Source organism: Lepisosteus oculatus, chromosome 8 (genome assembly GCF_040954835.1).
Source record: "Lepisosteus oculatus isolate fLepOcu1 chromosome 8, fLepOcu1.hap2, whole genome shotgun sequence".
NCBI lineage: Eukaryota > Metazoa > Chordata > Actinopteri > Semionotiformes > Lepisosteidae > Lepisosteus > Lepisosteus oculatus.
In genome coordinates, this window is record NC_090703.1 from 19,354,957 (window position 1) to 19,378,987 (window position 24,031).

A 24,031-nucleotide genomic window follows, 5' to 3' on the forward strand; every position below is an offset into this window, starting at 1 on the left:
TTGTTTTGTAATAATATAACTTAAACTTATTTCATATGTCACATTTGATTAACATATTACCATTAATATAACATTTTATTTTGTAGGTTTTAAACGCTATACTGATTGTATGGCCTGAAACGTTTACTTTTACCATGTGGGATAAAAAAAAAGACGTAAATAAGAACATTAATTGTGCCACTACTGAGCCTCAAACGTCTAATTTGTACTTCTAATAAAAATTAGGCTGATTGGTGATTTGTTATAACTGCTTTTTAGTGTCACTTCTTTAGCTCTGTATCAGTTTATAGCACAGTTGCCTTTGGCAATGATCAACCACCACAGTGAACTACATGAACTACGAAATTCTTTTTAAATTGTGTATAATTGACAGACCTACAATGTACCTCCATACAACAACAAGGGAGCAAAGACCACTAAATTATTCACCAGCCAGCACTCCAGTGAGGGTCTATGCACTGACAGCCATAAAGCTCCTGTGTCTGTGGATGCAGAGAGTAATAACTACACAGAAATCATATTCAGCACACTGTATAAAATTACAAGAGCAGGACATTATAGGTCATATAATGAGAAATACATATGAGTTAAGTACTGTATATGATATGCAAATACCATCACAAAGCTGCAGTCCCCTCCAAATTTATTTTTTCGTAGTCAAGCAATTTATATTTATGATCATGAGATGAATATAAATGATAAGTACAATATAATACTTTTTTTAGTTTTTTTCATGCATAATCTTGAAAACCATTTTTTGTGTCCAAACCATTGGTTTGATCTGACCTGTATTGGAACACAATCACTTTAAGTACTGTACTCTTCAGAGTATAAAAGAAAGTATTTGTTGTATATCATGTTAAGGCAACAACTGTGTCACTGATCCCAGCAAATTGGTTGTGCAATCATATAAGATGCTTTGCCAAGCCTTTGCTGCAGCCAGTGTTGTTGCCTGTTTATGGGGTGTTCTGACTTTTTTTGTTTTTCTCCAGCATGTGAAATACATATTTAGGTGCAATTAAATTTGGAGACTGACCTAGTGGGTCCAAGATTTTGCTCCTGAAGATCTCCTTGGTTGCTTTGACCATATTTTTGGGTCAGTGTCAAGCTGTAAGCTGAAGCTGCAGCCAATAGAAGCATTTTCTTCCACACATAAGCAAAAAAATCCTTTTTTTTCTGTAGCCTTCAGAATTCTGTGGCCACCTTCATTAATTACATCATCGTGTGACACTTCCAGAGGTGACCATGCATGTTCAGGCCATGACATTATCTCCGCCATGCTTTCTTAATGAGGTGGAATGCTTTGGGGCATATATATATATATAGGCCCTTTCTTTCTCCACACTCTATGCTTTCTGTCACTTTGGGAAATGTTTATCTTATTCTCATCTGTTCCAAATCTTTTCTGTTTCAAATTATGAAGCATAATATATTAAATATATGATATATAAAAAATGTATTGTTTTATACAGTACTTGCCATGGATATAAAACTCAAGATCATGAGTGCAATTTACTTGACTAATAACAAATTGCAGTTTTGACTTTTGCAGTGACAATACTTTTGGAGGGCACTGTAAAACTGCCATACTGTAGGCAGAGACAGGCCAAGAGACAACAACAAGCTGAGTATGGTAGCTTTGAAGGCTCTAAGTCAACTACACATCAAGCGTTGTCCTAGAAACAGGTAGGCGAATTCAGCAGAAAGAGGTTTAGATTCCAGAGTGTGCTAGCAGAGCTTACTCTTTCTTTATTTTAAAGATCAATGCTTTTTCAGCATTGTGATGTATGGTAGAAAAACAAGCTTCTGACTTCTCTAATAACTATTGTGACAGGTGATTTGGGATCCTTTGGAAAGTCTAAAACGTTAATTGATGCTACATCACAGTTTTCAATATTTCATACATTATTACATAAGAATTTCGCGAGGTCCCAGTGACTTTCATGACCGTTCTTGTTACACCCTTTTAACTGAATCTAGCTGAATAAACATACCTTTCAATACCCTTCAGTTCTTACACTCAGCTGCAAGAGAAGCGAGGCTAGGACCCCAAAGGCAAGGGCATGGAATACTAGTCTTAGATTTAAATTTTTATGTGTGGGGTACTTTTTTAGTCTTGGCATTATTCAGACAACTTGCATGTGAAATGTGCTCCATAGAGAAATTACTTTTGTATGTAAATGTGAGCATGTTCCTACATACTATGGCAATACAAACCTAAGTGAACTAACATCACTTTTTAACATAAGTCAGGGTTGTCCAAAACCTGGTATTAGGGAGTTCTAATTCAGTATGTTTTGGTCATCCTGAATGGCCTGTTTCTAAAGATCTAAAACTGTAAGCTATTGATCATTTCAACAAGCAATTTGCTACATTCAGGACATCAATGTCCTACAGGCCTTTTTGCTCTTAATCATATCTAAATTTCTTGATTTACTATTAGCATTCCTGCTTACCTGATCACACGTTAATTGTTCAAGCTCTTTTACAAATTGATTTATAAATGAAAAATCGATAACCTGTCGATTATCGATTCCTGTGCTCTCCAGCACTGGAAATCTAAGTTAGAAACACGTACAATATCATGTAATCTCTGCTGGTCACTGCTGATGCTAATGCCATCTGGCTTACGCTGCTGTCCGGGAGCTTTTCACTGCTCTGTGGTGCAGTTTTCATAATACTTTGAGTAGGCCAACCAAATTTAGAAGCACCTGTACATTGGGGTATTAAGTAATTTGTTTTCATTACGCCTGTAATAATCTTGACTGTGGTGACTAGAATCAGCTTTAATTCAACCGTCCTCTCAAAAATTGTGGCTCCTTCCTGCTGAATCCGCACTTCCCTGATTACACTGCATGTCCACATTGCCTCTGATGACTGCAAATGAGATACATTACAATGGACATGATCTGACATGAAAGCACCAGAAAAAACAACCATGAGACTCCAACCTTTCAAGCACACACCCACACACAAATACAATTGCAGACTCCCCCCCACCACCACCACAAACACAGTTCAGTTCTTACCTTTTTCTGACAAATAGCCGATATTTCAGCTGTGGGGGCGAAGGTACATAGAATTTCAACATACACAAGTAGAATTATGTCTGGAGTGGACCTCACTATACAGCTGTAAAAGTTTGGGTTGTGGGTTTGGCTTCCCTGGTAGAAGACAAGCTCTCCTCAACTGCTTATTCTGAATTTAATTTGACATTACAGAATGTCAATTTAAGGCAGAAAACTATGAATTATATTATGAATCAATTTTATAACACTATAAGTCAAAGGTTGGTTAATACTTTTGATAGTCACTGTACTACTCCACTTATTAGAATTATGATGTGTGCATGTGACATGAATTTAGATCAATGTCATGTGAACCTACAGTCAGTCATTTTATTTACTATGCTTCAAAACACTTTGGTACAGAGAACTGTGCAGATTTCTATAGCTGCTAACAATAAAACAATATACTGTATAACAGACTATTGGGCACTAAGGAGAAGAAAATAAAAACTCCCAGTGGGAGAAAATAAACCTCCCGGGGTTCCAGGCCCAGTGGTTGCCCACCTACCCATTAGGCCATGGATTTGGGGAATGAATTATGATGGACAGTGAGCAGTTTCTGCAATGTCTGGGGCTGCTATCCTGCCCTCCTGGGTCTGTCATCATTGCCTGTTATCTTTACATGTCTGTGCCACAAATAATGAAAAACTAAAAACATGAATGTTCTTTAATGTAAGGTCTGACATAATGGGCTTTAAATTTGAATTCTGTATATACTGACACCACTGTATTAAAAAATATAGAGACAGAGACAAATAGACATTGATTTTCTGAATATATATGCAGCATATACAACATATTACATAGATATGTATTATATCTATTATATAAATATAATAATGATATTATGTATGAGTGGGGAACCCTCTAATTTTACACTGAACAGAAGAAAAAACAGATGATGAAGGTTCCACAGCTGAAATTCTGCTTTTCATCAAAGAATTAACCTTTATTTGTTCCTTATTCTGTATGTAAATACACTTGGGGGCCTGTGCTCCAAAAGCAATGTGTTCTTTCTTCTGCTCTTCTTAAATGGATTCCGATTCTCTATAAATAGGGCATCAGGTCCCATCTTCTGTCATCTCTAAGTGAAACAACATGAGAATCTAAGCTCTACTTGAGGCTGAAAAAGAGCTGCCCCAATTTCAAATGTACAACTCACCTTGTGGCAAGAGAACATCAATGAGCCATTCTGCATGGTCCCTGGAAAAAGAAAAAATGAGTACAGAAATAATACAAAAAATGAATGAAGACAATATAAGTAGCTTCTTAATTTACATCTAATTTTAAAGGTGATTCATTGGGAAAATATGTCTTTAACTAATAGCACTGCCCTGCCAGTTAAACTGAGCAGGTTTCAGAATAGATCAAATAAATCAGCATGAACTACAAATACAACTACAAAAGTGTGAAGAAATGACCAGTATAACCATTTAACCGCAATTGCTTAAAAAAAAAGTTTAAAAGTATTATGCAGAGAATTTGGAGGTACATTTTCAATATACAGTACATAAGATATACAGGACCTTGTAAAATTATTCAGACCCTTCCTATGGTGTCTTATTTTTTGAACTTGCAAAATAATACTGTATATATTGTATATTCATCCTGGTTTACAACCAAATCACACAACAGATTAATAATACAGCATTTTTAGAATGCTGTACAGAAATTACTCCCTGTAGGCATAACACCAGGGTAAGTACAAGCCCCTAGTTACCACTGCAGTGGACTCAAATACCTCCTGGTGCCGTGAGAACATGTTCAGGTCAGACGTCTGTCCTGCCTGCTCCCACTTAACAAACTAATTACCTCATCAGAGGCAGATACTTTAATACCTGTCCAGTCCTCTGTCTGGCACTCTGTCATTTGGGTCCTTTCCTTGAGATTCCCTGAGTGCTTCTCTCACAATCCTGTTGTCTGTGCTAAAGCAGCATTCCACCTGTACAGTATCTCCCTGACCCTTTGGATTCTGATCCACTCATCAAACTGTAGTAACGTTATGTCTTTTGTTGAACCTATTCTTTACTGAAATTTTTATTTTAAGAATTCAGAATCTGGTATACCTCAGCAGATATTGTACTGTATGAAAATGCCAGAAAACACTTTCAAAATATTTTTGTCTTGTAATATGAGTACAGGTATATTAATTTTAGCATATGAATTAAAAAAAATATTCATATACTGAAAAACGTATTTTCAACCATTATTAACATGTTTGAGTGTGATATTATGGTTTGTCTCAAGAACACAAAGAAGAAAGCTACTTTTTGATATGCTTCTTATTTCAAATATGGAATGACAAGAGGTGTCATAGTACATGTTTAATGGGAGCCGGTTTACAGTCCCATGTAGTGTGTATTTAGGACCCTATGCAGACAGTAAAATCTGGAATAGACTGGAGAAGGGCAACAGGGAAACACGACAGGATCAGGACAGGATAACTGACAGAGGGGCGTGACTGCAGTGTTCCAGTGCTCGGGGGCGTGGCACAGGCGAAGTCCAAAACAATCCAAAAGGGGAGACCAGGAAGCAGTCCAAAAGTCCATAGGCAGGAGACCCATCCAAAGACAGGAACGGGGACAAGGAATCAGGAACTAGGAAGTTAAAATCATAACAGATCCGGGTGCTCTGAGCCCGCATGGTCAGAAAGCCAGCGAATAAGACCAGCCCTTGGGCTACCCAAGAGCCCGGGAAATAGGCAAGCCTTCCAATACTGAGCCCAGATCTTCGGAGGCACGCGGAACAAGGGGCAGGTGAACGTAATAATGAAACTAAAATACAAAAAAGGGGAGGGAGTGCTCTCTAGGGGAGGGATGACAATCATGACAACATGTGTGTCAATCACTTTACGTTTGGGAGCAAACTTACTGTAATGTGTGCACACATAAAAGCCACTCGGGTTTGCATATTTTTGTTACAGTGATAGAAGTAGAATTCTCTGGGAAGAATACCTCAACATGAAGTTCCTAGGATATTCAGACTTCAATAATCCAGCATAACTAGACTCAAATTACTGTTACTGGCCATCAGGAATCTCTCAGCCTTAATGACCCACTTGTCAGGACTGTCAGATTTGGAGGGGCTATATGAGGAATCACTTCTGTGCATCAATTATGGTTGCTATCACAACTGGGTGCTTCTAGAATGGCAGCATCATGAAACCATGTCACAGGGCATATACTGTACAATTGCATGGTTCTTTGGTAAGCACGCATGGTCTTCTTCTTGATAAGAGAGCCACAGCAGTAAAGCAAAGTGACTAACAACCAGGAGGTACAACACATATTGTAAAGAAAAATCCATGTCATTTTCAAGAGATAAGGCCTAAGGGTGGGATTGGCACCACAGTATGAATTTTGCTATTTAAAGACTTACCCTGCAATTCTCTGGCTGCATTCTTCACATATGTACAGTGGAGGGGGTTTATCTCCTAAAGCCACAGAAAGTGTGGGATCTATGCACATCTGGAACCAATGAAGCAGAGGAAAAGTCAGCAAGCGATTAAGTACATACCAAACTGAATTGACAGGCTTTGCACAAACCTGTTCATGATACACAAGATCATGTTCCAGGACAATTTCAAAATGCTTCAGCTCCCTGTCTCTTCTGATGCAACTGCAATGTACTGTAGTTTTAATGAGTTTTAATGTAAGTGTGTCAGATCACACGAAGATCATGAACATCAGATAGTGTAATGTATTGGCTGATTGTCATTCATTCAGAACTCAACTACCAGCACACTTTAAATACAAAAATCTTAATTTGTAATTGTCACCTCCTGTGCAGTACAGTCTGCTTGCTACAGGAGCCCAGTAAAAAGGACCTAAACCACACTGTTGTGATGCAAGATCCAAGCTGTCTCTAGAAATTATGCCAGGTTGGAAATTAAGCTTAGCACAAATTTCACAGATGTGGTGGTAAAACAGAAAGCTAAAATGAGAAGTAATGCATACCTTAACAGCAGGCTTGTTGATTGCATTGTGGCATTCAATGTGTTGGCAGTGAATGGGATTCCAAGCTACACACAATAGTAGGCAAGGTGAAACAGATATGAGTGTTCATCATGTGCACTAAATTGACAATACAACCTGTTTTTTCATTCATTTTAGTATCATTCAACCATTTCAGAGATAAACATTCATTGATCTATTAGACATTTCAGAACCATGATTTGTGGTACATTTCAAAAAGAGTCATCTTCACATAGAAATCAAAGGATAATTTATTGGTTTTTTTTTGTTTTCCATTGAAAACATGTCTTGGATTACAAAAATCAGATCTCAATCACTATTTTGGGTGGTGCTCTGGTTGCTTACAGAACTGTTTAAGATGCATGTATTTTCCAAATACAGTTTCTTCCTTATTGAGTTTTCCTCAATAATCCTTAACATTAAGCCACAGTTTCTACAGGTTTCCCTCAGGGCTGAGCTCTCAGTTCCTTAAATATTGCACTAAAAATAAGCTCCAATAGAATCAATATATTCAATAGATTGTCATCATTTCAGCTGTTGCAAAGTTACAAATCTAAGCTAAGCCATAAAATGCAATTGTTAAACTGAAATTGTTGAAAGAGGTCAGATTAATCAGATCAGTTCAGAGCGGAATTTTTTTTTGTTATATCCTAGCAAGAGCTAGGATATAACAAAAAATAAAAGGAGCTAGAAGACAGATAAGTTCCCCCTGTTTTTTACCAATCATGGCCTCCCAATAATCCCCATCTATGAATTGGCTTCATTACTCTGTTCTCCTCCTCACTGATAGCTGATGTGTGGTAAGCATACTGAAACACTTTGGTGATCCAGGTGGGTGCTTCACATTGCTGGTAGAGGAAGAGAAGTCCCCATTACCTATAAAGCACTTCGAGTGGAGTGTCCAGAAAAGCACTATATGAGTGTAAGGTTGTTATTATTATTCATTATTACATACAATGTACTGTATGTACTTGTACTGTATCTCACCAGATATTTCTTATTATGATTATCATTCACTTTGACTCTCTTTCCCATGCATTATATCTTGATATCACTGCACCCTTGCTCATAAACCTACCTGTGTACTGCAGTCCTCTGTACTCACTGATTGCTCCAGGTGGCTTCAGGTTTGGCCAATAATGGAAAAGCATTTGCACTGCTGGAGGCTTGACCTGAGAAGGCCCATAGGATATAACATACAGCAAATCCTACAAAATACAATAGGAGGGTCTGATCAGTATGGATGTTTTTTACAAAATACTGGAACAAACTCATCATTCACTATCGTCCTGTTATCACCACAAACATAATCATTTTTTATACTTGTTGGTTACCTTCTCATTGAAAGACTAATGTACTACAAAACCAGTACTCACATTCTCATTTTGCATGCAGAGTGGAGCTTTTGGAAATCTAAATTTGCATTTTTTCATTTAACAGTTAATAGTTAAATTTGTTAATAGTTTACCAGCAGTTTTTTCTTACAGCTTTGTACTACTGTATGCTAAAATCCTTGCATACTGCAACAATATCATGTATTTCTTTCAAATGCAACCAGTGAAGTATGTCGCTAAATTCAGCATGAAAAAAAGTCATCTTGTGTGCCTCACCTTCCACACTTCCTGCTTATACTTCATAAGGCATTCTAATAGTTGACAGTGGTACACTGAGAAAAAAAAAAACACGTGAATTAATTAGTCTCATAAAACCATTTTTCATTCAACAGCAAAAATCATGATTTTGTCTTAGGTCAGATTATTAGTAATCTTTCATACTATATAATATTGAGTCCAACCAATACTTTCAGATACTGGACTAAGAAACAGATGATTTCACTTCCTATCCACATAATTATTTCCAAATTGTTTTCAAAATCAGAATTAAAGGGAGCTATTGAATCTCAGATACTGGAGTTGCCCATTTTTAAAGGAGCAAACATTTGAGAGGGACAGCAGCCCAGTTCAATTTTACCTCAGTGTCTCTAACTCTAAATCATTCCATGATTTACTAAATTTTAAATAAATGATATTTAGTTCACTCCTCACTCTGCATGGGGTGCCCACCTCCTTGTCCTCTGGCCAGGATGTTAGCTCTCATTCAAACAGATTAAGTCATATATTATATGATTAATCTTAAAATTATGATTAAAATTAAATTACTGAATACATTTTATTGTTGGGTGTTGTTATTCCCTTTGAAGGTTAGATTATCACCAAACCACAGACAAGACAAAAAATGACTAACTATTTTCTCATTTACATTCCAATAAAAATATAAACAATACTATTACAATGCCACTTATGTTTGTTTAACATGCTATGTAGCTCTACAGTTCTAGGATCAGCTAACTAAGCCTTAGAAAATTCGAAGTGTGCTGAATCACAGTTTCTTTTGTGTGGATAAGATATAGAACCATCTAGATACAGACTTTCCAAAACTCAGCCCCTCACAGGTTTTCTAGTTTCTTGGTCAGTCCACTCCTTCTCCTTCTGGTGAAGTCACACACAGAGGATCTACCCTCTGTCTCGATGACAAACCAACCAAAAAGTCTCTGCTCTCTGATTTTTTAATTGTCACCTGACCGTCTTCCAGCACCTGGTCAAATGACTGAGGGCATCAGCTCATTCCCACAGCCTTCTGAGGGACAGTATGTTGTCCAGACAAGGTCTGTCATCTTGTCTAAACCTGCTGTGCCTTAACAATATGCTTCTGGAAACTTTTGAAAAACATCCAAGTATGACCCCCATATACGAATTTGAATTTCACATCACCATAATAGCAACAATGTATTATCTCCAACACTGATGTCATATAGTAATGGCTCAGTGCCATGTATTTTTCACATTTGTGAAATTATCTACCTTTTCTGATTGATATTATTAGGCAACATGCAGAGACACACAATTGCTATGATAGGCTCCACAGTGTACAATACTTAATCTTAAGAGTACAAGAAGATATTGTTTAACACAACAGCCAACCTTAAATGTAGTGCCTCGTGCATGATATGGCCAGCAGCCATATCACTCTTCAACTCACAACTGGCAACCCACTGAAGCTAAGCAGGTGTGAGCCTGGTCAGTACCTGGATGGGAGACCTCCTGGGAAAAAGTAAGGTTGCTGCCAGGAGAGGTGTTAGTGGGGCCAGCAGGAGGCGTTCACCCTGCTGTCCATGTGGGTCCTAATGCCCCAGTATAGTGACGGGGACACTATACTGTAAACTGGCGCCATCCTTCGGATGAGACATAAACCGAGGTCCTGACTCTCTGTGGTCATTAAAAATCCCAGGGCATTGCTCGAAAAGAGTAGGGGTGTAACCGCTGCGTCCTGGCCAAATTTCCCAATGGCCCTTACCAATCATGGCTTCCTAATAATCCCCATCTATGAATTGGCTTCATTACTCTGCTCTCCTCCCCTCTGATAGCTGATGTGTGGTGAGCATTCTGGTGCAAAATGGCTGCCGTCACAACATCCAGGTGGGGGGTGCACATTGGTGGAGGGGAGTCCCCATTACCTGTAAAGCGCCTTGAGTAGACTGTCCAGAAAAGCGCTATATACAGTGTAAGCAATTATTATTATTATTATTATTATTGTATTATTATTATTGCTTCCAACTTACCAGGGTTTGAGGTGTATTGCATGGCAATCATTAACATGGAGGAAGCCGACAGATTAACAAATGCTGGGACTCCTCCCTCTCTTCTAGTGGAGCCCACTGACAAAAGAAATGCAAGGAAGGGGAAAATGTTTCAGCTAATAATCCAGAATTTATAGATTTTTAAGCTTTATTGCACAAAAAAACAACTTTTGGCCTAAATACATTTAATCAGGGGCACAAAAACTGAGTTTACAACAGAGTGGGAAAAAGACATTTGAAAATATGTTTGATGTTCTATAGTTCCTTTATAAAAAAGTCATTATAACTTAATGGAGCTTGACATTTTTCACAAATTAAAACAAATTATCTATATCACTCTCATCTCTTTAAAAATAATGTTTGGATAGGGAATAACCTTTATTTAATCAACAATTAAGCTGTTTGATTCGGCGCATTCACATTTTGAGTATATACCTCTGATCACGGGTTCCACTGTTATTTTTATAGTTGTCTGGAGTTGTGCAAAGTGAAATAATGGTCATAGCAGACTGCTAAATTTACTGACCAAAGATACTGTAAGTGACTGCAGTCACGTAAGTTAATTCACTTAAGACTTAAGGGTAAACAACAGACTGTATATTGTTCCTGGTAAAGACCAGCTTCCCACATAAATTACCCACTTAATGCAAGCTTTCCTTGAAGATCAAAGACATCGCTCAGCTTACATTAAAATTATTCTCCATGTTTATTCTTCCTAATGTACTTTTCTATGCTTAAATGAATACAGAAATTGAATGAAGTTCAAAGTTGTAGGCCATAACATTTTTGGGGAGAGATCAGGAAGTAAGACAACATTCCTTTCACTGAAATTCTGAACAAAAGTTCAAGAGAAGGACATCACAAGTAGCTTGTACTCTAACTGACAATGTTTGACTCCACCTGTTATCCACCTCCACATTTTGTATCGCTCTCCCTTACATAATATTCAAACCTCTCAAATAATGATTTGTTTGAGACTAGTGACTCTAAATCAAAGTGAGTTCCACCTCATCCAGCTGGTCAGACTCCCAATTAAATACAAATGCATTTACAAACAAAAAGTATTTTATGTCATTACTGATTTTGTGGGATTGTACTAGTCTCTAGAGCTAATTGCTACACTTGTAATGGACTAGAAAGGAGTCATCTGGCTATTGCTGTAAATGGCAATTCTATCCTATAGGTTTTGTTACTAACAGAAAGCAAAGTGTTAGACTTACAAATGGCCATCGGCAAAAACGATGTGCTGAGGTATTCAATGATGTCCTTATGCAGAAATGGAGGGAACGTGGCTAATGTGGAAATCATAGTGTAAGGTAAAGTGCTCAGAATATCATCACTGAGAAAAGGCAGGAGACAAGTTGTGGTATAAAATATGGACTGTCCAAGATCTGCAGAGGGAGAAAGTAAAGGAAGAAAGAAAATAAGTAAGCAAGTGCAGATGTTTTCACATGAATGTGCTAAAAACAAGGACCATTTTCATTGTTAGTGTGTCATCATTTCAATAACCCTCATTCAAAACTTTTGGCAGATGTATGATTTATTTTTGGCAAAGGCTGGCAAAATTGACTTTTCAGAATAAATGGACTGTCAATTAATGCTGCTGTAACAGGGAGTTGTTAGGTAGATGTGAGTTATAGTGTTAAGAGTCCACAGTAAAGTAACTTTTTAGTAAGAGTTCATTTTTAGGGATTAAGAGAAACACATTACCACAATGCTTTTAATTAGTACACTGCAATAACAATACAAGTGTTTACAATAGCTTGTTGGCTCACATCAAATGTACAATGTCCTCAAACTGAGAATTTATTTTAAGAAGCTTTTACATCAGTTTGTTTAAGTCTATTAATGATTTGGTAAAAATAAAAAAGTAAAAGTACTTTTAACTCTGTGTTTAGCTGGCAAGTCATTAATGTATAAAGGCAGATATATTTAAGTAAAGCATTAATTAATTGATTAATTAATTTTTATGAAGATAAAAAAATAACTTCTATGAGCGTTTCAGAAATAATGAAAAAAATTATACAGAAACAAAGCTTTTGGCTAACACATTCAATAATATTGAGAATTGGGTAAAATAACACCTAAAGTATTAAACCTTCTGAAAACAATACCACTGTTACAAGCGGAATTGATCAAAAAAAATATAATTACAAAGGTAATTGAAATTAAAGTTAGTGAGGCATTTATTGACTAACATTTCAGGATTTATTAACTTCATGTATTGAACATTAGCAGCAGGATATCCAAAAATATTTTAAGTTTTGAGAATCTAAAATAAAAAACTCAATATTTATTACTTGAATAACATTCAATTTTCAGTCTTATAACAGGATAAAATCCCACATTCTAATCGTTATGACTATGAACTTCATAACCATTTGGATCTGACAACATCCATAAGCAAACAAAAATTTTCTTTTCACTATTTTTTTTCCAAATAACCTTTCAGATTATTGTCTATTCAATTGCTTCTGAAAAAAATGTCATAGATAGGAATCTTGGACAAAGTACAAGTACTGAAAGAAAAGTGCAGGATAAAGCCAATAAAGTCTGTTTTGTCCCCTAAAGACAAGTGGAAAGACATTTGGTAACAGCTGCTTGACACAACCTCGGTTGAAGAGAATAGATCAGAAAAGGCTGTATTGTGGCTTTATTACGAACTGATCAGTAGCAAACAGACTACATTAGAATCTTTGATGAAGACATACTGTTCAAGTAAAATGCTGGGCAATGTGCCATGTTTTAATATGGCTTGTCTTTAGCATTAGTGTTGGCCTGTTTTTCTACCAAATTATTCATTTTTTGTCCTTACTATAGTAACGTTTATTTCACCTCATCTTTGCACCCAGATGACTGTGTTTTTTATGCCTTTTCACTTGGCAGATTAATTCCAAAAGTTCCCTCTATCTTAAAACATTTGATTTTTTTTTAAAGTAAGGGTGTCTCAATATTTCCACTGAGAAAATGTTAGCTAAATCACTTTCTAAAGGTCCTATGCAAACTCTACAGCGACAAAAAAGTCAGGTAAATGACAGCTCGAAAGGATCACGGGTTGCATAGCGAAGACATCCAAAAACAACTTACCATGCTGACCATGCTGGAGCAATGGTACAAGGTCAAGCAAGGTCACCAGCGTCACATAGAGCCCCTGATAGTCCAGAGAGGGGTACTCTGACAACTGTGCGTCACGACTTTGCTGCCCGCGGTCAGACGGGGATTCACGCAGCACGCTGTAAAGGAGGGAGCGAGTAACTGTAGGGTTGATGGAACTGACTTGTGGTCTTAGAGATGGTGTGAGTGGGAATGGCACAGGAAAAAGACACATGGTCATGGGCACTGCCAAATTGGAAGCATCCTGGTTCTCCTTCTTGCCTGTGCGGGATAGAATGCTGTTCCGGGGACAAAGAAAAAAAGAGACAACAAAGACACAAAGAAACAGCACATTACATTGAAATGACACTACAGACAACGTAATAAAAAACCCAGATAAATCTCACATAGGATGCAGTGTCTTGACTTGGCTTTGGAAGGCACGCTTTTCTCATTCCAGCATGGAGGGAGATTTTATTTTTTTCCTTTTCTAAATATTTTTATACCCTTTCCAGCTTAAAAAGCCAGGCATCTACAAAACGTTTGCAATGACCACTGCATCTCATGCGCTATCTGGTGGCAAGGAGCAAAACTATAAAAAAAGGCATGTTTCAGTGACAACCCCATACTTCACCAGAGGGCAGCTGTTACCCTCCCATTCAAACAGAGCAATGCCCCATGCTTGACGTTTAAAGCGAACTGCAAGCTGATCAAATTCGTATTGAAGCAAATCAGTTACATATTGCTCAGGAGCCGATGGTAACTAACAGCTTTTTGTGTACAAGTTAGCGTCCAATCGTTTGGGAACTACAGGGGTGGCACTATCTGAAACATGCGTCAGCAAGAAATAAACATGTGTGTCAGTTAGGTAAGCCCCCTGAAGCAACACATGTTTATTGCATCAAAAATAATGTCTGTATGCATAAATTATGATACTGTTTGAGTATCATTCAGAAATAATGAAATCCAACAGGCATATGGATTTAGGTCTAAAAAAATATAACTAAACTACAGTAGGGAAAAAACTATAAAGAAAAAATAATAGGTTGCTTAAAATTGATGACCAATAGCATTATGCTTGTGAGCTAATGGCAATGGAGGTTTGTGTGTGCTTTCCCTAGTCTGCAAAATTGGCTTTATTTTCTTTTTGGAAACATAAGCAGTAGTTTAATAAATTTATATTTTTATTTTTTATTTGGGGGGGGGAATCTTATCTGTAACTAATCATAATATATCATGCATTCTAGGTCTAGTGTCAGCATCATTACTGTTGTTAATTAGATCAAATCTTGGCAACGTTTTACATTTATAACTTACGGGTCTACCTTTTCCCTCACATGTTGTTAAAACAAAAATGAGAAATGTTTTTTCATAGCATCTTATCTCAAATACATTTACGTATTCAATAACATTCAGTCATGCAGTTCACTAAGCAAATTTTATCGTTTCCATTTGTCATCCGGCATGTGAACCAATAATTGAGCAGGAAAGTGAATTTAGGTACGTGGTGTTTAAGCCACTTTTCCCACTTGCTAGCATCTCATCATGGCAATTTTTTATCATTGCACTGTATACAGTATATAACACATACTTTCAGGAAATCTCATTTATATTGCCCTTCTATTTAGATGGACCAGTTTATGAAACATCAGCATGCCAGTACTATACTAGAACTCCACATTTACTATAAGAATAATTCTATACTCTTTACACCATATAATGTATAATAAGCAACAGCGGGTAATAATATGCTCACACCTTATCTGTAACATCCTGACATGGCTCCCCTTTAACATCTGAAAACTGCTAACCACAGCTCTTCAATGTAAACCATTTAAAGCATTCTCCGCAGCTGGGTTTTTATAAAATATTTAAAGCAGCTCCATTCTCTGTCTGGAAACTAATTTCTTTCAAGAAACCTAGTTTACATTCTCTTATTTCAGGTAACAGATTTTATACCGCAGGTACACAGCGAAGTTGGGCTTATTATAGGTGCTTCAGCTCCATGATGACTAATGTTTGTTTTTTTAGTAAGCAAGTTTGCAATTAGGAAAAAATGACTACTGAAAACATGGTAATAATCCAAAAAGTGATGCCAGAATAACTGACAGTAAAAGATCATCATACCCTTTTGCAGTCATAAACTACAAATCAATTATCTTTAAAATAGTGCTTTACTGCGTAACCACTGTTTCAAACAGTGTTGTCAATACACGTCCTGACAATAATGTAACGTAATGTGCACATGTTTTACGTTGTCGACTATACCTTGATTCAATCACTTAGCGGTGATGGGAAAAATATTGTTGTGGCCATTTTACATGGTCTCAGGCATGCATCGTAAGAATGTAGAATATTTAAGAATAGAATCTGAAAAATCTCCTGACGTATTGAGAAATACAACAAACTGAAATTAAAATTCTGTCCAGGCCAAAACAAAGTTCTCTGCTGTTAAGTATAATAAAAAGCAGACCTCCTAAAGGTGATAAAGGAGTAATAATATATTTAGCACTACATCATGTTTATGTCACTGCGAATATGGCAGTGGCTTGGGGGCTATCTTGAGTTATGGAGATAATGGCTGGTTCTTTTGTCAGGTGTGTTGTGTTGTTTATTCTTCTCTTGTGTCTACTTCCCTCTCCTTCTAAGGTGTTCCTTCCAGCTAGCACAGATCGGACTTGGTCTAGGCCAATCAATTACCAACCAGTTGGAGGTGACACATTAGATGTGTGGAACAGTGGGGCAGAGAGAAAAAAACAGAGTGCACTGTGACCCCTGACAAATTCTGCACACTGTTGGTTCCACAAGTACTGAAGCTCCCAGTTGTTTACATCTGCTTACATCTCCAAATCCTGGACCTCTGGCCACAAACAAGATACAGTACATAAGCCTTGGCCAGTGGAGGTTAGAGGGCTCATTTGTGCCCTCCCTCTCTAACCCTGTGTCTTGCTGCAGACAGCCAGGGTAAGAAGAGGTATCTTAGAACTTGTGGTGTCAGGACAGTCAAAACAAGTAAGATGCCACAGAGACAACTGAAATCCTTTACTGAGTTTTTGTTTCAGTAAAAGGACGCCATACAGAGCCGATTTGGGAAGGTGTTGCTGTTCAAAGTATTTTTTTGAACATTACGGCAAGAGAGACAGGACTGAAAGGAATTCTCTCCAGGCATTCTCTCTTTTGTTTTGCTCTTCTGTTGCCTGGGATATTACAGTAGTGCTACGTTTTGTGTGTGTGTCCATAGTGGATATCCTATTTTTGTTTGTTTTTTCTTCACTTTTTATGACTGAACCCTTTTTGTAAGCTGTGAATAGCTATCGGAATAAAACCACATTTATTGTATCTACAGTACCTGCCTTGTGCTGGTATGACATTACATTGCTGGTCGTAAAAAATTGTTAAGTGGCTATAGTTCCTGCTAATGGTCACTACTGTGTTATCATGTGCGTTCTGTTCCCCAGAAGCATTGACATTTACAAGGAGTGAATCATTTTATTCAAAAAAGATTCTGTGCAGGACTTCTTTTATTGTATCAAAACAGGATGGCTCTGTTATCCTTTTAAAATAAATGCCATAATAAATGTGTTAATAATACCAGGCAAACAATTGCAAAAAAGGATGCTCAGTGCCCTGATGGCATTTCATATTTCCTGCACTCATGTGTTGTCCACACTTCATTGAGAAACAGAGAGCACGTGATCCTCACAGCTTGCTTTTGGACATGACAAAACGTGGGCAGGAACGTCTTGTAACAAACCACCCCAGCATCCTGCAACACATTAAGCCTCATTCCCTAGGCTGTGGACGTGCTGTCTGCCTTGTCTGTTTTTGTCAGTTCACCACAGCCCCCTTGGAACTCCCCTGGGCTGATGCAAAGCTAGAATCTGATACTCGGTAACTACAGGCCAATTCACATTCCCTTAAAAAGAAAGTGCCTCAGGGAATCATGCACAAACTAGGGTTAAATAGATCTGGCTCTCCTAACAATTTGGTTAATTAAACCTTGGCCTCCTCACAGCAGAGCAGAAGTGCCACCTATGAGCAATGATCATCAGCTTCATTTGTAGCATTAGCTGCCTGTCAACCTTCAACAGCTTCTCACGTGCTGCCCAGTTAAGGGGAAAGGCCACAATGACGCAGGAAGCCGTTATCTCTTTCCGCTTGTCTGGCTGTATTGCGCTTTGCTTTCCCTTCCATGTGAGCACGACACACTAAACGACAGAAACTCAGATGAAATAAACTGAGATGCATTGCCTGCCAACAGATCCTTGCAAAATCGGCTGTATTAAGACCATATTTGGTCAAATCCTTTATAATGTTTTATGCAGCACATCATCTGCAGCTACATAAATTACTGTTATGTCACAGAGAATGTAGAGCTGATTTTTTTCTATATTTCTTTTAAATTTGTTGAGAATATTTGGTCTCACAGTTTTCAGGTGTAAAGAAGCCACCCATTTGAATAGTGCATGAATACCTACTACATTAATCAGAAGACAGAAATTATTGATATCACGTATAATTCAAAATGACTTTAAATTGATCTTAAGGTTTTGGTACTAAAGCATTTCCTTAATGGCATGATAAAAAATGATCCTATGCTCCCTATATCAGGTGCTGTTCAAACTGAATTCATGTTTAGTAACATTTCATTTAAAACCTTACCAAAACATTTTCCTTTTTTTTCTTCAGGCAAAACATTAAATTATTCTTGATAATCTAGTTAGATTTAATGGTTGTGTTTTAAAAGGAGTCCAGAAAACAGTTGTGTAATAATATTAATATTACAGAAACTAGGGAATTTGGGTAGAGGAAATTACAGGCTATTTCAAACTAAAGTCTGGGAACCTCACTGCTGAAGAAGAAACTTTTTAAGACTGAGAAGCTGAGCTCTAGATACTACATGGTTTTATTTGCAGACTTTTGAGGGGCATGTTAGGAAGTATGTGGCTAATGCTCTTTTGAGAATCTATGTAATTATTTAATTTTTTTTTTAATGTTGAAAGACAGGGGTATCATCACATTCCCATTAGTGTCTTCACCTGAGATGAGTAGAGTAGAGTTCTTATTTGATTAACTAAACTACTAGTCAATGTATTTAGAAGATATTGAGCCATAAACCAAGGGCACCTTTTAAATCTTAATCTGTAAAAGATCTTAGAAAAAGGTTGCCATTGAATAAGTAATTAGATAAGTTCAGTGACTGAGACTAAGTAGAAATGAACATCCTAAGAACCTGACAAATCCCCCAGAATGGTATTTCCATCCTGATTCCAGATCCGTTTGTACACTTTCCAGATTTGTTTTCACAGACTAAACTTTGTTTTCACTAAATTATCATTGATTCTGGAAATGTTTCTGTTTTGTTCTGACATTTTCACCCCAGTTTCACAACTGAAATGAAGATATGTTGAAAACCAGCTGTAATCAAGTTTTACACTTGAAGGACCTGAATGCATAGATATTGAACCACCAAGGTTGTTGTCTGGATTTGAGAAATTGGATTAATCAGCAACAGGAATTGTAGAAAGTCTATACAACAATGTTGTTTTGATGTTTAGCCTGAAGAAATAAAAAGTCCTGTCTTGCTAAATCAACATGTTTTGAAGAATGTGACAGATAAAACTAAATTTTTTAATGTATGTTATAATTTAGCTCTCTAAGCAGCTAAAGCTTATAGTTTTAGAAAACGAAAAACTATACCAACAACATAATAAATTGAGTGGCCTGTGTACCATAAATAACATATTGTTACTTTAGCTGCACAATCAATTTAATTCATTGATCATGTTCAGAAATGAGACCACCTTGGCCTCAAGCATTCTTAATAGCATACCTTAATATTCAGGCACCAATATAAACTGCATAGATTTGATCATAGGAATATCAGACCTTAATTCATCTTGCAGCCATAATTTCAAAGGCATTAATAGCCTTTTGCTTTACTTAACCTCACTGTTCCTGCATTCAGCACTTACCTGAGCAGAGTCTGAGAAAAGTATTTCAGAGTGTTTGCTATGTCAGTTCCAGATGGCACAGGGTAAATATTGTGAAGCACACGGTTGTGATACTCTTGCAAGTACCGTATCTTAGAGGCAACTAAACAAATAAAAAGCAGAGTAACAAACGTATAAATGGGTGACAACATTCAATCCTCTTTGTCAGGTTCATTGGAGGAAAGAGGGGAATTCACAAAGTATAAGCTTCATGCTGTCGTTTTAATAATGTATTAATTCTAAAGGTTCAATACAAGTCTTTGTGAATTACTCCCTTTTTGTCTTAATTTCCAAAATATGTCAAAGGTTTTAAAAATATGGTAACATGCAATGATTGCATTTCTTATTCCTCTTTTAATCCCCCACCCAAAAAAAAATGTTTGTTTGGAATTCAATCAATCAACAGAGCTCTTATCAAATACAGTAGCTTCTTTTATGTCCTGAAAATTGACATGAATGTTCTATGTTTAATGGAATAATTATCCCTTCAAACACTTTCAAAACGTCTAATTTTTGAGATGTTAAATAAAAGTCCCACTTTGTTGCTAAATATAAGGGGGGGGCATACCACCTGAACTCTGAACCCAGATTAATCCCTACATGTTGGAATAAGACAGAACCTTTTTTTTTCATTATCAGTAACTGAAAAAGTTATGTTTCATGACTTGATTTACCATCTCCCTCTTTCTTAGGCTAAGAACATTACAACTTCCTTATTTAGTTAAAAATAAGATTCTCCAAATGTCAGTATCAAAGCAAGTTGTGTTCTGTTTGGAAATGTATCAGTTGAAGAACCCTAGCATATTGAAATGAGCACTTCTGAACAAATGGTGGAGTTATCCAGTTTTCCTGCTGTATGGTGCTTCTGCACCTACTGTAGGATGTAGATATCAGCTTCCTGAATGAATGCATACATGAGGAGCAGTTTGCACAAAGCTGAGCAACCAAACTCAGAGGCCTTGCTGGATGTTTTGACATAGAAAACGTATCTAATATTCAAGGCAATATACTTCAGTATAGCATCACTTCTAGAAGTATTCAGTTTGAACATTCATGTTTCTATTCAGAATATTCACTTTTTTTTAAGAAAAATCTGGATGTGTCATATGTAATTAAACAGAATGGGGCATCATTGGAAGGGGGTGAATATTTTTGCAAGCGATTGTAAATATCTAGAACAAATTCTTGTTTACAGGATCTGCAGTACCTTTTAATATATGAATAAGGAAATGCAGAATACATAGCAAACAGTCTTTCAACTCAATAAGAATAAAATATAGAATGCTCTTCACTGTTAATGGTCTTACTCTGTGATTGATGGAAAAGTATCTACCCAGGCAGGTAGATTTTGTTTTATTCAAAATGGCTACCAAATGCACACAACCCCATTGGTCTCAACCAGACTTGTAAGTTAAGTAAGTTAAAACGAGAAAAAATGGTGATTAGTCATGGTTAGCTCAGGGTCTCATTGGTGATGCTACACTGCCAAATCCTGGGCATGTTTGATAATTATGTGCCAAAGCCCTAGGAGGTTATGGCCACAGGGGACCAGCAAAGCCAGGATGTGTATTAGCATCCTTAAGGCTATGGTTATTTCCTGTTCCTTTATTGGAGGCATTTCCCTGATGGGTCATATGGAATCTTCACATTCATCAGTCCTTCTGCCAGAAATGTTAAACAACACGGCACATAACAGTTAAATCAGAAAAATTTGCAGCAAAATTTACATCAAAAGGAATGTCTTATAGATAAGGCAGGATGAGATAAAAAACAAAATGAAGCAAAGTGAAAACAAAGATAGAGAGTCAGGCTTGAAGCCATTCCTGATGTTAAGTAACCCACAAAAAATCAATGAAATGATCTTTTTGTTTTCTCCAGTGAAATGGGGTACAGATTTCAGATGCCTTCTCAATTTTCAAGCACTACAAGAGGTTCCGTCATAATTGTAGAAAACACACAACTATAAAAAGAAACAATGCTGCCATGGACTCTGTGACACAGAGTAGAAATCTGCTCTCTTTCCCAGATTAAAACCCTGAGGGCTTTCTAGCTTTTCTGTGGTAGACTACTATCACATGTAGTCCTTTCATTAGCTGAAAGGGTCTTTGACCTTTAATGTCACCGTGGCTCGTTCATATCTTAATGTAGCCCAGCCTCCCAGTGTTGTAGTTTTATGACTCAAAAGGCTCTCACTGTTCGTAACTTCACTTGACTTAATTGTTCCCAACCTGGTCAAGAGTCCCTTGGGATGAAAAATCATTAAACAAATATCAGGATCAATAGCACATGAAAAAAGATCTTTAAATCGCTGTAGAATTTCCTCTGCTAACACAATCTGCAAACAACAGAGAATTCATAATGCAAACATGCAAAAAGGTTGGTACAAACACAGTGTGCAAGTAATTGTCTGTCAGATTGCATGAGCTATAGTACAACAAACTTTATTAACTGAAAGCAAGTCATGACCTTTAAATACTTCCCCTACATCCATCCCCTTTTCTTCTGATTTTTCCCTAATTTGCCTGACCTACTGGTTTCCAAAAAAGCAGCAATTCTAGTTATTTAGGCAAAAATGCTGTTCTTATCATTGTCGTAGCTAAAGTGTGGCATTACAGCAGCCCAGTTATTATGAGGCAAAGTTGGACATCAACCTACAATTTCGATAAGCATGCATAATATTTCCTGTTAACATGCATCTTTACATAAATTAAAAAATTCCTGTCACTTAAGATGAAAAAAATGCATTTTTTGTCTTCTTGAATTCCAGTTTAACACAATATTAATTTGAATCCTATTTTGTAACTATTAAAAAGAAATGCATACATTTAATTATAAAACATCCAATAATTCCTGAACCTATCTGAAGTTCAGAATATTTTTTAATATTGAATGAGATTGTAATACTGCTGTATGAGGTAATACTTCTACTACATACTTATTATGAGGTAATACATTTTGCATTTACTCACAATAATGGATTAATAGATACATTTGTCTCTTGCCACACAACCATCTTAAACTATGAAATTATTGCTGTATCAGCAGTTTAAGGCTTATTATTCAGGGCAGACTTGGCGTTTCATGACCAATTTGCATTTTCAAAAATAACCATATTAATGTTATTCGTGTCATGCGAGGGAAATGAATTGGTTCGTTTTTTTAACATGTAGTTCAAACACTATACTTGTATATAGTAAACTGAGTGCATTCTATCAGCACACCTATGCTACACAGCTATCCCTTTGCTTACATTTTGTGTTAATTAATTTTATAAAATATGGTTGACGTATTGATAACTAATTTCAATAGTCAAACTTCTATATATTAAATAAAACGAAATGAGCATAACAATTATTATCTAAGAAGCTTCACCTTTTTATTCTTAACATGTCCTAAACGTAACATAACAGGTAGGACTTGCTTTGTGATTTACCCTTTTCCTCCATATTGCGATACAATCTGAAAGTGATAGATTTCTTCATCGACCTTGAAATTAAAAATGCAGCCTAGCCACATTGGTAGGATTCTTGACCTCAATTAAAAATTACATGTTTGCTGCTGTTTTTACAATTTTTAGCTTGTTTGCCTTATTTTAGAAGAAAACAATGTTGTTTTTTTTTAATTCAACCTCCCTGCCACCCTCTGCATAGCATGGACGTGTTGCAACCTGCCTTAGCAACCATGGTTTCATCACCAAGGACAGCTACCGTGATTTGATTTGCAGTTAATTCTGACAATTGCCATTACACCCCTAGAAATAACCCGTATCATGTATTACTTACATTGTTCTGCTTTTGTAGACATGTTCAAAGCCTTTCTCGAAAAAAACAGATCAACGCTTTTTCGTCCCTGCGGTGTATTTTTTCTTAGTCCCGATCAGTAACAAAAGTGAATGAACCCCTTGCGCTCTTGCTGGCTTTGCTTATACCACTAATGTCTAGGCGTTACTAAGTCTTATTTTTAACCTAAGCTCAGCATCGTGAGAGGGTTCTTTTAATAACCAGCGTCTTGGTATATCCAGCTTTAATCCGTGTCATACCACCGTCTATACTGTAGTTGCAACTGTTCCTTCCAAAAAGACGGCTGATGAATTATAGGAGCTAAACACACCTTTTGCAACAAATGGATTGATCCAGCACTGACAAATTGCCATTCATAAAATGATTTTCTTTTAGTGCGACCCTCCATCTTTCTCTTTTAGATTTTCGGTCTGTTTGGATTGTCAGGGCAAGGCAGTTTTATGTCGTTTTATTGTAGAATCAATTA

The 24,031-nt window shown here is 36.8% G+C and overlaps 1 protein-coding gene across 4 annotated transcripts in view; it reads right to left on the minus strand.

Moving 5' to 3' along the window:
• The window catches only part of LOC102697689 (unc-79 homolog, NALCN channel complex subunit), an 81,084-nt gene extending 57,263 nt beyond the window's left edge, over positions 1-23,821 (minus strand). For 3 of the 4 annotated variants that reach the window (XM_015351052.2, XM_015351053.2, XM_015351051.2), the window contains exons 1-11: positions 23,548-23,821; positions 19,748-19,868; positions 13,767-14,071; positions 11,900-12,070; positions 10,662-10,757; positions 8,653-8,708; positions 8,121-8,250; positions 7,025-7,089; positions 6,447-6,535; positions 4,231-4,271; positions 3,030-3,058 (exon numbers count right to left, since the gene is read on the minus strand). In XM_015351052.2, the coding sequence (XP_015206538.1) occupies positions 3,030-3,058; positions 4,231-4,271; positions 6,447-6,535; positions 7,025-7,089; positions 8,121-8,250; positions 8,653-8,708; positions 10,662-10,757; positions 11,900-12,070; positions 13,767-14,071; positions 19,748-19,868; positions 23,548-23,569 (1,125 nt within the window). In that variant the 5' untranslated portion in view covers positions 23,570-23,821. The remainder of the gene's footprint in view (positions 1-3,029; positions 3,059-4,230; positions 4,272-6,446; positions 6,536-7,024; positions 7,090-8,120; positions 8,251-8,652; positions 8,709-10,661; positions 10,758-11,899; positions 12,071-13,766; positions 14,072-19,747; positions 19,869-23,547) is intronic. The other variant, XM_015351054.2, reaches the window with a different exon arrangement.
• Positions 23,822-24,031: the final 210 nt, after the last annotated feature.